Source organism: Emys orbicularis, chromosome 4 (assembly GCF_028017835.1).
Source record: "Emys orbicularis isolate rEmyOrb1 chromosome 4, rEmyOrb1.hap1, whole genome shotgun sequence".
Classification (NCBI taxonomy): domain Eukaryota; kingdom Metazoa; phylum Chordata; order Testudines; family Emydidae; genus Emys; species Emys orbicularis.
The window spans coordinates 23,180,762-23,194,683 of NC_088686.1; the positions used below are offsets into that span (position 1 = coordinate 23,180,762).

A 13,922-nucleotide genomic window follows, 5' to 3' on the forward strand; every position below is an offset into this window, starting at 1 on the left:
TGCACTGAAGTGTGGAATGGGGAGAATGTGCCCCAGGGCTGTGCACTGCAGCCTGGCATGGGGGGTAGCACCCCAAGGCCGTGCATGAAACATGGCCTGGGGGGTGCCCCAGAGCCATGCATCATGGTATGAGGAGGGGCGCCCTATAGCCGCGCAGTGAAGTGTGGCAAGGAGGGGGGCGCCCCGGGGCCGTGCAGAGAAACGCGCAGAGACCCTGAGGGGAAGGGCAGACGGAGGCGATGCTACCTCCCCCCCATCCCATCTCTTGGACGTTCTGATGCGAGGGGGAGGGGTGGGAATGGTGAGCTTCTGGCTGCTTCTAGGACTTTCTGAGGGAAGCGGGGTGGGGAAGGGAGGCAGAGCAGGAGAGGCGGAACTTGGCAGAGGGAGAGTCTAACGGGTCCCGCCTCCTTCTAGGAAGTTCGGAGGGAGGGGATAGGATCGGGGCGGAGTTCGGGTTTGCAATGAATGAAGTCATCTTGCGATTTGCGCAATCCCCCCCCTTTCCCAAGCCAACCGATGACAGTTGATCTCGCGCAAGCGCATTTCCCACCCCTTCAGAGGTGACTGTTGGAAAGGGAGCGCGCGTGCGACCCGGGCTCCGGATGGCGCATGCGCAGTCTCCTCAGCTAGCTGACAGCGAAACGCGTGCGCAAACCGAGAAATTTCGTTCTGGCGCATGCGTATTTGTTCCCCAGAGGCTCCCCCCCGGCCCCTCCCCGCGTGATGAGGGTTGGAGTCGCCACCCCCGTGCCTGTCAGTGAAGGTTCCCGATGGTTCTGGAAGGAGGCGGCGCCGGGGGTATATAAGGCGGGCGGGAGGCGACGAGTACCAGCGCTGTTAGTGCAGAGAGGGAAGCACGGTTAACTGAGAGCAGCAGCTACAGCTATCGCCGCTAAGGTGAGACGTGGAGGCAGCAGTGACCGGAGGATTTATCGGAGGCTGGACCTCTCAGCGGCTCCTTCTCCGGCCGGGGGGTGGGGGGTGACTTGGGCTGAGGCGGAGGTCCTTTCGCGCCGCGGAACGGAGACAGGCAGCTCTGCTCGCGGGAGCCGCGCTTGCAGGGCCGTGTAAGGGCTGCAGGCAGCGCCCGCCGAAAGAGCCACCCGGCGAGCGGTGTCTGGCGTTGCGGGAAGTGACCCCCTAGGCGGCTGTGCGGGGATTCACGCTTGTCTGGGGAACTGATGGGAACGGAGAGACGCGGCTCATAGAGGAGACTGGCTCCGGCTTCACACACGGAGCGGCCGGAGCAGGGTCGGGGAGGGGACCGGCTCTGGCTGCGCAAGGGCGGGCGGGCGGTGATGGGTTCGGACTCGGGACGAGGCTGGCTCACGTGCGGAAGGGGGGGGTGATGGAGAAGGGGCTGTTGGGGTAGCTCGTGTGGATGCGGAGGTCTAGCTGAGCCGAGAGGCGGGGACTGGCCCGGGGGGGCGCAAGGGACTCGCTCTTGCGGCGAGTGGGTGGGGAAGGCGCTGGGTGGGAGGGAAGGCTCTGGCAGTTTCTAGAATCTGTTCCTGGCCGGAGGCTGTAGGGGGCGCCGTGTCCCCATTTGTTGGGCGAGTGAGGCGCTGATACCTCCCGGTTTCCAGCTCTGCCTGCTGTAAAGTATACCAAGTACCCACCGCGGGGGGGAGTTGGAATCTGAACTTGACCCGGTTCTCCGTGGATATTTGTGGTGCATCTTACAGCGCTACTGCTCTGGAGAAGCACATTGCTAGGGAGGTCTCCCTCAGAGCTTTACGTGGCTTTGGTTTAAGCCGGTACTGTAGCAGTTAAAACAGGGATATGACTCTGGCACTGGGCTCCCCAGACTGGCGAAACCTGTTCTTTTGCAGCTAAGAAGTAATAAATGGATTATACCAAATTTATCTCTTCTTAGAACTGAAGTATAGTACCATTGCCTGGGTGAGGGGTATGAGCAACAAAATGCCACATTGTCTGTTAAACAGTCAATGCAGTTGCACATATACACCTTTGGGTTGTATGAGCTATGCTGCTCTGCAGCCTTGAGGTGAGAGCTCCCAATTTGTGACTAATCACTCAGCAAAAAAAAAAAATTAGATGACTGCTGGAAATAATACTCTGATTGTGAGTTGAACTTACTGTGAGTTGAACTTAAGGGTATATGTGTAGGTATGTTTTACAAATCATTTTCTAGTCCCAAATGTTGTAGAAGGCTAAACTTAATTGTTGGAATTTTGGTTTAGACTATAATGTTAACTGTATACAGTATTCAGTCATTGATTGGAGGGAATGATAGTCCCTAGATGCTCTGGAAACTCATGTAGATTTTTTGACTTGCGTAAAAGTACATATTTTTAGACAAGGCAGAACATCTAGAAGCCAATTCAAGTATTCAACACAGTTTCACTTTCTTCTCCTTTTCTAAATGGCTCCTGCAACTCTGAGGATGAAGAATCCTGAAGGATTCACAATATTGGCCTTACTGCCCATCGTGCACTTTTAAGGAATGGGCAAATTGCTGCTGAGGTACTTAAACCTTTATCCTCCTGAGGAGCAGAGAGTTGTGCTCATCCATCACTGCCATGTCTTTCCAGATAAGGGGTATAAGAATTAGAGTTGGAGTGCTCTTCACTGCTAGCAAGAAGAGAATACCAACTGGGGTTCTGTTACTTAGTCTGATATATGATAAGCCATGCTCTCAACAACCCTTCTATCCCAAAGTGGTGGTACTTGTTAAAGGAAGTCTTAGTGGTTGAACATAAAACAGGTGAAGAATACTATGTAATTGTTTTAAGAGCCATTCTACAGAGCTGTCTTTTAGAACTACAACTTCACTTATTTCTACAGATGCCAGAAGCTGTGCAGACTCAAGACCAACCAATGGAGGAGGAGGTGGAGACCTTTGCCTTCCAGGCTGAAATAGCTCAGTTGATGTCTCTGATCATCAACACTTTCTATTCTAACAAGGAGATCTTCCTGAGAGAGCTGATTTCTAATTCATCAGATGTAAGTAATGGAAATAATTAAGTGACTAGCAGCCAGTGACATTGCTCCCTAAATGCAAGTAGTGTGTTGAGGGGTCTGATAGTTGCCTCTTGTTTTGTAGGCTCTGGATAAAATCAGATATGAGAGTTTGACTGATCCAAGCAAACTAGATTCTGGAAAAGATCTGAAAATTAACATCCTTCCCAACAAGCATGATCGCACCCTGACCATTGTGGATACTGGCATAGGGATGACCAAAGCTGATCTGGTTAACAACCTGGGTACTATTGCCAAATCTGGCACCAAAGCCTTCATGGAGGCATTGCAAGCAGGTGCCGATATTTCTATGATTGGTCAGTTTGGTGTTGGCTTCTACTCTGCCTACTTGGTTGCTGAGAAAGTAACAGTGATCACCAAGCACAATGATGATGAGCAGTATGCTTGGGAGTCTTCTGCTGGAGGATCATTCACTGTAAGACTTGATAATGGTAAGTGCTAACATTCTGTTGCACAGGTAGCTCTAAAGCAGCCCCTCATTCATGTGTTTTCCCCGTATTATGGAAGGGTTTTGAAGATGGAACAGCAGTAGCATACGGTATCATGTTAGACTAAACTGCAGTTAAAACAACTGCTCCTCAGGGGTAGTGTTTCTTAACCTCTGCTGCAAAATTGATTCACAGTTGTAAGTAAATTACAATAGTAGTGCAGCAGTGGTCCTGCATTTCTCTTGTAAAAAGGATAAGAATGTGAGGTAGCGGTTCAGATAAGAAACTTCTATTTCAGAGGATAGCTCAACTACAAAGGGAGCTGGAAGCTGTTTGTATGCTGCAGGGATTGTAGGTAGGGTGCATATCTTGTATTAAAGATCATGTGATCTAAAGGAGGGCTAATACATTATTGTAAAAGCATGAGTGCAGGTGACCTACCTGACACAAGGAAGTAAATATAAAAATACTATGTAGATGTGGGTGTACAGGAAACCTGTGGTCCCCCCCCCCCCCCAATAAATTGGGGACATAAATAATGTGGATAAATTTAAGCATAAGGTGCTTAATTAGAATCTTCTGATCAAGATGAAAAAACCTGACTAGTTAAACTAGCACCTTGCTAAACACACTTTTACTGGTGCTTGCAGTAAAGCTCTCAAATCTTTATTCTAGGGGAACCTCTGGGCCGGGGTACAAAGGTTATTCTGCATCTTAAGGAAGACCAGACCGAGTACTTGGAGGAAAGACGAATCAAGGAAATTGTGAAGAAGCACTCGCAGTTCATTGGTTATCCAATTACACTCTTTGTAAGTGTTCAGGTTGGAATGCTAACAGTAAATTAAACTAGTAAAATTTAATCACTTCATAAAACAACCACATTATAATGTTTAGTGGTACAATAGAAGGTTTAGCCATAGTATCTCAACAGTACAAAATTTTTATTCTAAAGTGATACACCAGATTAAAAATCATTAATATACTAATGTGTAGTGTGTATAGATAACATTTGTCTAAGAATCTGAATAAGTATCTTTTGTTTTTTCCTCACTTGCTGTTGGGGACTCCTGCCAATCAACAGTGCTGTCAGACCTGGTTCTCTTCATACATGGAGTCACAGAATAGAGTAAAAGATATATAACTTAAACGTGATGGGCACTGAGTGACATAACACAGTACATCATTAAAGATGTACTGTTAAACCTAATGGTTTCAGTAAACTTTAGATTCATATACAGACGTTTTCTGTTTGGGGTTTAACTTTGTTTTGGGGTTTATTTTAGCAATTTGAGTTGTGTAGATGTCCAAAGACTAGGGTTTTTTCAGGGCCTTCTCTTGGTCTATACTGTAACAAATTAATCTCTTTAATGTTCCCTGCTGCACTTTAACATGTTTCAAACTTTTAGTGTGCACCAGCAGGGTTTATGTGGAACAATTAACATGCAACTCATTAGTGTGATTTAGAAATGACACCCTTGTAGTCTGTATTAGTGCTCTGTGTAGACAGCCCCTTAGAGACAAGTAACCAGTTCTGATGTTTTTCTGATCGTTCTTGGATACAAGAAAAATGAAATCTGGATTGATCAGAGCTGTTTTGTTGCTGTTCATCAGTTGAAACTAAAAATCAGAAGCCCTCCTTACAGAGCATCCTTAAAGTGTCTTAAATGACTTGATAAATATTTCTCCTTCTGCCTTTTTTAACAAGGCTTTCACCAAATAAACTTGTTTCCCCCTCCTCCCCCCGCAAACCATGTCTAGCTATTCAGGATTGTGCTGTGCTACTACTTTTTGATTTATTCTCTTATGCTTAAACACTGGGGTGCTAGGTAACAGAAAACCAAGTGCAATAGTTAAAATTGTCTCCCCCTTTGTTTTTTTTTATCGCATTTCTACACTAAATCTTTAATTAGAGGTTAGGAAGAGCAAGGGGGAGAACTTGGTGGCTGCAGTGTGCATGTGCGTGTGTATAGGGTATCCAAGATTGCTGTGACAATCAAGCCCAAAATGGTTGAGGACATGGGCATGCATGGAAAAATTATTATCAGGGCTTCTAACTCATGTATAACATGCTGTGATGTCCATCTTCCATTTAAATTTCTAATCTTTTTAGGTGGAAAAAGAACGGGATAAGGAAGTAAGTGACGATGAGGCAGAGGAAAAGGAAGAAGAGAAAGAGGAAAAAGAAGAAAAGACAGAAGACAAACCAGAGATTGAGGATGTTGGCTCTGATGAGGAGGAAGAAAAGAAAGATGGGGACAAGAAGAAGAAAAAGAAGATTAAGGAGAAATACATTGACCAGGAGGAGCTCAACAAAACCAAGCCAATCTGGACCCGGAATCCAGATGATATTACAAATGAGGAATATGGAGAATTCTATAAAAGCCTGACCAATGATTGGGAAGACCACTTAGCAGTGAAAGTAAGTAGGACTTGTCTCTGAAATCGAAATGGCTAAAAGCCCAGTGGATCCTACCTCAGTTGTGTGGTTTGGGTATTGTCTAGGTTCCTTTTTTTTTTTAATAAAAAGACACCTAAGTACTTGAAGAGACCTTTCTGCTTGGCTGAGGGTGATGAAAGCTGCAGTATATGGCTACTAAAACTGCTGTAGCACTCAGTGTAACTGAATATCCTAAAGTTAGAAAATACTAAGTTATATCACTTGATTTGTGCACATCTGAAACAAAGTAGAAAGTGTAGGCCTTGTAAAACCAAGTTAAGTTCTTAAACATAATGTAAGCAGCAGCATTTATCTCAGGTGCTGATTGGTAAAGTTTTTCTACAGTTAGGAATCGCCTTTGACAATCAAGGTGAATACATGAAAAACAAACTAAATAATGGATGGTAGGCTCTTATGGCACCACAGGAGCCCTGCCTAAAGAGAATGGGAACCTCCTGTAGAGCTCTAATTCTACAGTATTCGGAGAACATCCCTTCCACTAAGACCTACATACTGGTGGAGACAAGGGGTATACCTTGATTAAGAGAGCAATGACATTTTATTAGTGAAGATGTCAAGAATGTCTCTTGGACGTCATAACCCCAGCTCAGTGAAGTGGCCATGAATGTCTTCCAAACAGTGTAAAATGCATCAAGCTAACTTTAAAGATTCTTAAACCATGTCTCACTTTCTTGCAGCACTTTTCTGTGGAAGGGCAGCTGGAATTCAGAGCTCTTCTATTTGTCCCAAGACGTGCACCCTTTGATTTGTTTGAGAACAGAAAGAAAAAAAATAACATTAAATTGTATGTACGCAGAGTCTTCATCATGGATAACTGTGAGGAGCTAATTCCTGAATATCTGAGTAAGTAGGCCCTTGTTTGAGAAGTAACATTCCTCTGAACTCCTGTCATGTACACCGGTGAACAAAAGGCTTTCTAATAGAAACATCTTTTGTGAGACCATAAATAGTGACCTTAATGAGATTGTCTTTTTCTTTAAGATGTGAATGTGGAAGAGTAAGACAGAACAATGAAGAGGGTTGATTATCTGATTCTTTAAGGTTTTGGAGAAAAGGAACTCTAAAAAAACAAGTCCTAGGCTATATATTTGGAGCATATCTAATTTATTAAGATTATTAATTTCATTGTAAAGATCTTTCTCTTAGTTTGCAAGATTTGACACACATACTTTCTTACAGACTTCATGCGGGGAGTGGTGGACTCTGAAGATCTGCCTCTAAATATTTCCCGTGAAATGCTGCAGCAGAGCAAGATTCTGAAAGTGATAAGAAAGAACTTGGTCAAGAAATGCTTGGAACTCTTCACTGAATTAGCAGAAGACAAGGAGAACTACAAGAAATTTTATGAGCAGTTCTCTAAAAATATTAAGGTTAGTGACCCTTTAGTATTTTAGCAAGAACTTGTGTCTCTTTTTTGCATGGGGGCCTCTATCAAATGATTTATATTATCTGTTTTTTATTATTGGCACTTGCACAATATGAGCATGTAGTTTGAAAAGGTTTTTTTTTTTTTTTTTAATATATATTTATTTTCCCCCCAGCTTGGCATACATGAAGATTCCCAAAACCGAAAGAAACTCTCAGAATTGTTGAGATACTACACTTCTGCATCTGGTGATGAGATGGTCTCTTTGAAAGACTATTGTACTCGGATGAAGGAAAACCAGAAACACATATATTACATTACAGGTAACTCAACTGCAGTTACTTTCAGTTTTGTCTTTTAAAAGCTTCTGAATGTACTAGACCTTTGCTTGCTATCTAATGACTCTCAGGCAGGCACCGGAACTTGTGCCATAGGTAGTACATAGCTTCCAACTTGTCCTATCTGTCTTTTAAATAGTGTTGCTGTGGATTGGCAGTTCTTGCTCCATAGGATATCATACCACATGCTGTCACAATACCACTGCATGTTGGGATTAGTTTATAATTGAACAAGCGAGTCAGCAATACAAAAACGTGTGGCATTTCATAAGTGTGAGTCTCTCTAACTTAAAACTACCTTCTTAGAAGTATGTATTTATTTAGACAGACAGACATACCCTGTCTGAAGTAAGGTTATTGAATTTAAGCCCTTAGTAGGTATATGCAGGTGAACTCCACACAACAATATCCGTGCATGTTGGAAAATGCACAAGGAGGCAAGCTACATGGTGAATATTTCTCTTCTGAGCATCTGATGGAATCTTAATGAATCCATGTTCTAAATGTCATGCTTGAGTATTTTTCATACTCAGAGTTGAGACATCTGTGGGTCTTTGTTCCCAGTCTCATGTCAAGGAATCATGTAGCTGTGTTTTGAGAGAAGCAGCCCTGGGCACAAATAAGGTTTCTAGTGGTGTTCATATGGCCCCAATTTATACCTTGCAAACATTCCAGTCAGGAATGCAACTGCTAGGGAGCCTCTGAAATAACAGAAACAGTCTCCATTTTTTGGCTATTCCTTATCTTTGAATTTACACTTTTTTTTTTTTCCCGCCCCCCTTTGGGGGGGCGGGGGACGACAATGACAGTGAAGTAGAAGTTTCTTGTGATAGTCTCAAACTTCAACTCAACACACTTAAATTGGCTTCTTATCGTTCCTGAGGTACTTCACCTAGTTTGAGAATGTCTGTCTGAGAAATTGGAGACTAAAAGTACAACATGCTAAATTCATGAGCTGTGATCTCTTCTGGAGTAGGTATTGCCAATCTGCAGCTGCTGTCCTTCAGCCATGGATTGCTAGGCCTTCATGATTAAGGGACCAGGTGTAGCTTATCTTTCATTGTGATAAACACCCAGATTTTAAGAACTTTATTTAAAAGGGTATATGTGGCTTAGCATCAAAATCAAGTGGCCTTAGGCAAATGGCTTCAAGATTCTGGATTTCATGACTAGGTTCAGTGCTGCTCAAGGATAAGCCTGAACCTGTTGAGGGAGCAGGTGCAAGCCTCTTTGCAGAGGACAAATAGGAAAGCCAAATGTCCTTTCAGGGTTGTATCTGACACATGGGAAGGGAGACTCCACTTTTCTAAGCAGTCCCTCAGACAGCTGGCCTCAGGGTGGCTCAGTGTAGTGCACTTCACAAGCTACTCTGGGCACCTTAGGCTGAAGTTGCAAGGCCCCTTTCAACCAAGCACCAAAACAAGGTTAGCATTTTAGCCAGTCTTCCATTTCCAGTAGTCTGTCCAGAACAACCTGGCTGTTTGCTGCTCCGTTGCTCTTCTGGGACAACTCAAGCTTACTTAAATGAGAATCTCAGATACCTAGAGAAGGGACAGTTTCTATAGTCATCTACTGTAGTCAAGTAGTTGTGGCTTAAGTTGAAAAATGGAATTCTTCTTTCAGGTGAAACCAAAGATCAGGTAGCAAACTCTGCTTTTGTGGAACGCCTTCGCAAACATGGTCTGGAGGTAATTTACATGATTGAACCTATTGACGAGTACTGCGTGCAGCAGTTAAAGGAATTTGAAGGCAAGACCTTAGTTTCTGTAACAAAGGAGGGTTTGGAGCTTCCAGAGGATGAAGAGGAGAAAAAGAAACAGGAGGAGAAGAAGGCAAAGTTTGAAAACCTCTGCAAAATCATGAAAGACATACTTGAAAAGAAAGTGGAAAAGGTATGAACATCTCACTGTTTGTAGGCAGTCTTAACCCTACTGTTACATCACTCTTCTGATTAGTAAGCTCTTACAGGCTACTGGGAGCAATGGTCTAGCTGTTAATGAGACAGCCTTTAGTCAGCCATGTTCCTAGCATTTAAGAGCTCTAGCACCTCAAGTATTGCTAGTTTATAATTCCTGTCTCATATGGAACACTTTCTCACTTCTCAGGGTTAAGTGTGTGTTTTAAGGCAAGGTGAAGAATGAAATAAAATAAACTGTTCTACTTGGTGTTGCTTGGCAAAAAGTATTTAATACTCCATGTCTCGTACTAAAATTACTAGCTATAGTTTTTTTTTAAAATAAACTATAGAACGGGGTAGGCAACCTATGGCACGTGCGCCGAAGGCGACATGCGAGCTGATTTTCAGTGGCACTCACACTGCCCGGGTCCTGGTCACTGGTCCGGGGGGCTCTGCATTTTAATTTATTTTTAAATGAAGCTTCTTAAACATTTTAAAAACCTTATTTACTTTACATACAACAATAGTTTAGTTATATATTACAGACTTATAGAAAGAGACCTTCTAAAAACATTAAAATGTATTCCTGGCTCGCGAAACCTTAAATTAGAGTGAATAAATGAAGACTCAGCACACCACTTCTGAAAGGTTGCCGACCCCTGCTATAGAATAATCAGGCAATCTGTGTGCCCCTTACCTCTTTAAATGCAAAAAAAAAAAAAGATTAAGGCATGGCTCAAACACTAAAGTCAATTTTTTTTCTTGTATCCAACAGTAGTAACTAGCATATAGTCTGTCTGTACAGTGGTTACTACTTTCTCTCCCCCACCAAAAAAAGTAGGGTTGGAACATCTAGTTTTATAATCAATTTGTCTGTCAAGTGGTGGGAGATGCTTTGGTTTCCAATCAGAGTGAAACAAGATTAGTCAGTTACTAGACTGTCCATTGGACTTTTAATAGTCAAAGTATCCTCAAATTCCACTTTATGATGTGGATATACAAATGTTGATTGCATCATAGCTCCTCTGTATTTTGTCACCTGGCTTATGCAGGTACTCTAGAACAATTGCTGCAGTTCAGCATATCTAGTATCTTAAACCCTACATAAACCAACTTTGTGGTAACAACTAATGCTTCCACTCAACAGGTTGTGGTCTCCAACCGTTTGGTGACTTCTCCATGCTGCATTGTAACAAGTACATATGGCTGGACTGCAAATATGGAGAGGATAATGAAAGCACAAGCACTGAGAGACAACTCCACAATGGGCTACATGGCAGCAAAGAAACACCTTGAGATAAATCCTGACCATTCCATCATTGAAACACTAAGGCAGAAAGCAGAGGCCGACAAGAATGACAAGTCAGTGAAGGATCTGGTTATTTTGTTGTATGAAACCGCGCTCCTGTCCTCTGGTTTCAGTTTGGAGGATCCCCAGACACATGCTAACCGTATTTATAGAATGATCAAACTTGGTCTTGGTAAGTAAGCCTGTTCAATTTATAATCCTAGTTCATGTATATGTATTGTCCTTGGGAGGAATTTAATGGTTGTAGATCAACATTTCCTCTTGTCCAAATAACTGAGGGTGCAGTTGAGTAATCACTCCTGCCTATGATATGAAGGACATAGAAATTGTTTCTGTCCTGAACTCTAGTATTAGAGATTAAGACCATCTGGAAATATATTAATTGTACAGTTGTGTTTTTTGTACAGGCATTGATGAAGATGATGCTGTTACAGAAGAAACTAGTCCAGCGGTTGCTGAGGAGATGCCACCACTTGAAGGCGATGATGACACTTCACGTATGGAGGAAGTGGACTGAAATAGCCAGCTAGCTTACAGAAACTTGTGGCTGTTTCCTTGGCTAATTTGAATAAGTTATATTTTGTATATTATGAATGTTACCTGCCAAAAAATTTGACATGATCTGCATTCCCTCTTTATATTTATTTTCAAAGATGTTATACCTTATTTTTGTTACTTTTTTTTTTTTTTTTTTTAGCTAATGTGAGATACGAAGGGAATGTGTTTTTCTTGGTGCATTAACACTGTAACACCCTAGACAGGCAAGGGAGTGATTATTTTGTCTATAAGAGCTGGTTGCAGATGGCAGGGGTTTCAGCTTATTCTTTATTGCCAGAAATATGGGAAAAGTAACTTAATGTTATGCTATCTGGATGTTTAAAAGTTGTAATCTGTTATACAGCTCCTCACTCACTAAACATGTCTGGCATACGGTACCTAGTAACTAGGTATCTAGAAGAGCTGAAATATTTGGGGAAGCTTTAACCCCCATGCTCCTATGTTTCAGAGTCTTGATGTTAAAATTTGTCTTTTTATACTGTAAAAGGATTTTGGATTGCACTCTACCATAGAATAGAATCCACTGTAAATCTCTTGTGATTTATGCAACTCTGCATGTACAGTTCAACCTTAGAGCTGTCTAGGAATAAAAGTGTTATGAATTAATCTTCATTGTGAGGGAATGCAAAGTTATTTCACTAACAAGTGTGGCAGTCATACTGATTGATTCTCTGGAGACAAGTGAGCCATAATTGAAAGCCAGCAGTTTATTCTAGTATCTGTTACTGTGTATCTGGGGGGCTGCAATCAAGTTCATTGTGTAGAATGATTTTCTTCACCTCGGCATGATTTAGAGGTGTCCTATGCATGGTCGGTTCCCTATCTTCCCCTCTTCAAGTCTTAATTTCAACTCTCCAGCTAAGGTAGCTGGTACCCAGAGCCCTTTTTTCTAGTCCTACTCTCCACAGCCTGGAAGCTGCAAGGGAAGAGTCATGACAACACTCCAACCACCATGGCTTCATGGGCCCAAGGTGATCAGCTCTCCACCACAAAGTGCAGCCCTTGCCAGTGGTGCTAGCCTCTTCTTGGTGGGTGGGGCTGAGGTGGGCCATATCCCCCTGCTTGCCATGGAGCCCCACCCCCACTCGTCTCCCCCTGAGGCCCTAGCCAGGCCAGAAGCCAGAACTGGGCTATGGTAAGAGCCATCCAGGGAGCCCAGGCTGCTGGGGCAAGCCCTGGACCCTCCACCTGCCCTGGGCAGCATGTCCCAAGGGTCCAGGGCAGGAGTGACAGCATGGGTGGTGCATAATAAAGGTTGGGGGGGGGGGATGGGATGGACAGGGGCAGATGTGGGACTCCTGGAAAATCTCCCTCTGCTGGAGGAACTCTCCCTCCCTGCCGCAGCCCCCAGGGCACAGAGTTTTTACAGTCTTGGAGTCACACTGGGGGAGGGGCAAAAGGAGCAAGCAGGGGGTGGGGTCTCAGGGAGGGAAGAGGAGGATGGGGTCCATGGGCAGAACAGGGATGGGGCCACAGGGAGGGGCTTGGGACTCAGAGCTCCAGCCAGGGTGGAGACTTGTGCTGTGGTCCCTGCCCAATGACCCCAGATCTGGGGTGGGAGGGGCTGAAAGCAAGGAGCAGGGGCATGGCCTTGGCCAGAAGAAGAGGGGCAGGGGCCTAGACTCCCCAAAGGGAAACTTCACACACTGCCCATGGGTGATGGATTCTACCTAAAAGTGTTGTGTGTGCGGGGGGGGGGGGGGGGGGGGGAGGGGAGGGTATGAAGCCATGCCCCCTCGGTAGCCCAACCCCTGCCACTCTTCTTCTCCTGGTACACCACCCTCTGGGCAAGCTGGAAAACAGCTGGGCCAGGGACCCCAGACCCCTCCACTGGCCTGGGGTGGAGGGACCCAAGAGCAGCCCCCAGTCTGTGTCCCTGCCCCTCTGGCCCCTGACCCAGGGCAGGTGGAGGGTCTGCAGCTGCCCACATGGCTTACCCCAACCCAACTCCAGTTTCCATCCTGGCCTGGGGGCAGCGCCTCAGGAGGCCAAAGAGCTGTAGCCAGGTCATGGTCAGAGCTGCCTTTGCAGCTGTGGGGGGCTGCAGACCTTCCATCTGCCCTGGTGCGAGGCTTGAAAGCCTTGCAGAACTTACACTTGTCCCAGTGATGAGTGTCTCCCAGACACTGGAGGCAGGAGTCATGGGGGTTGCCCGTGGGCATAGGCTTAGTGCAGGAACTACAGGGTTTGAAGCCCTGAGACATCATGCCCCGAGGCCAGTAAGGGTGCGTATTGGAGGGGGAACCCCCCAACCTGCTAAGTAGTGAGACTATAATTAACAACTAAGAACTGTGAACTATTAATGAACAAAGGGAACTATTTACAGAGAGTAACAGAAGAGCTAGGGATTAGTGGGACACTTGCAAGGAGGAGACCACTTTTCCAACAACTGTCACTGGCGGTAAGAAGGAACTGAAGGGGGGGTCGGGCCAGCAGGGTCATATATAGAGCACCATACCGGCACCACTCCAGGGGGCTCCACAGCCGGCCCGACGGGGAGCTGCTAGGGAAGTTTCCGACAGCCGTGCACACAGTGCATGTGCACACCTAACTGGAATAGAT

At 44.8% G+C, this 13,922-nt stretch overlaps 1 protein-coding gene across 1 annotated transcript; it reads left to right on the forward strand.

Moving 5' to 3' along the window:
- The first annotated feature begins 765 nt into the window (after positions 1-765).
- On the forward strand, positions 766-11,960 carry HSP90AA1 (heat shock protein 90 alpha family class A member 1). Its single transcript, XM_065402317.1, has 11 exons — positions 766-900; positions 2,812-2,970; positions 3,071-3,437; positions 4,110-4,243; positions 5,545-5,853; positions 6,570-6,735; positions 7,072-7,262; positions 7,434-7,581; positions 9,220-9,488; positions 10,641-10,974; positions 11,210-11,960. Exons 2-11 carry the CDS (start codon positions 2,812-2,814, stop codon positions 11,317-11,319), a joined length of 2,187 nt encoding a protein of 728 aa, XP_065258389.1. The 5' UTR covers positions 766-900; the 3' UTR covers positions 11,320-11,960.
- The last annotated feature ends 1,962 nt before the right edge of the window (positions 11,961-13,922 follow it).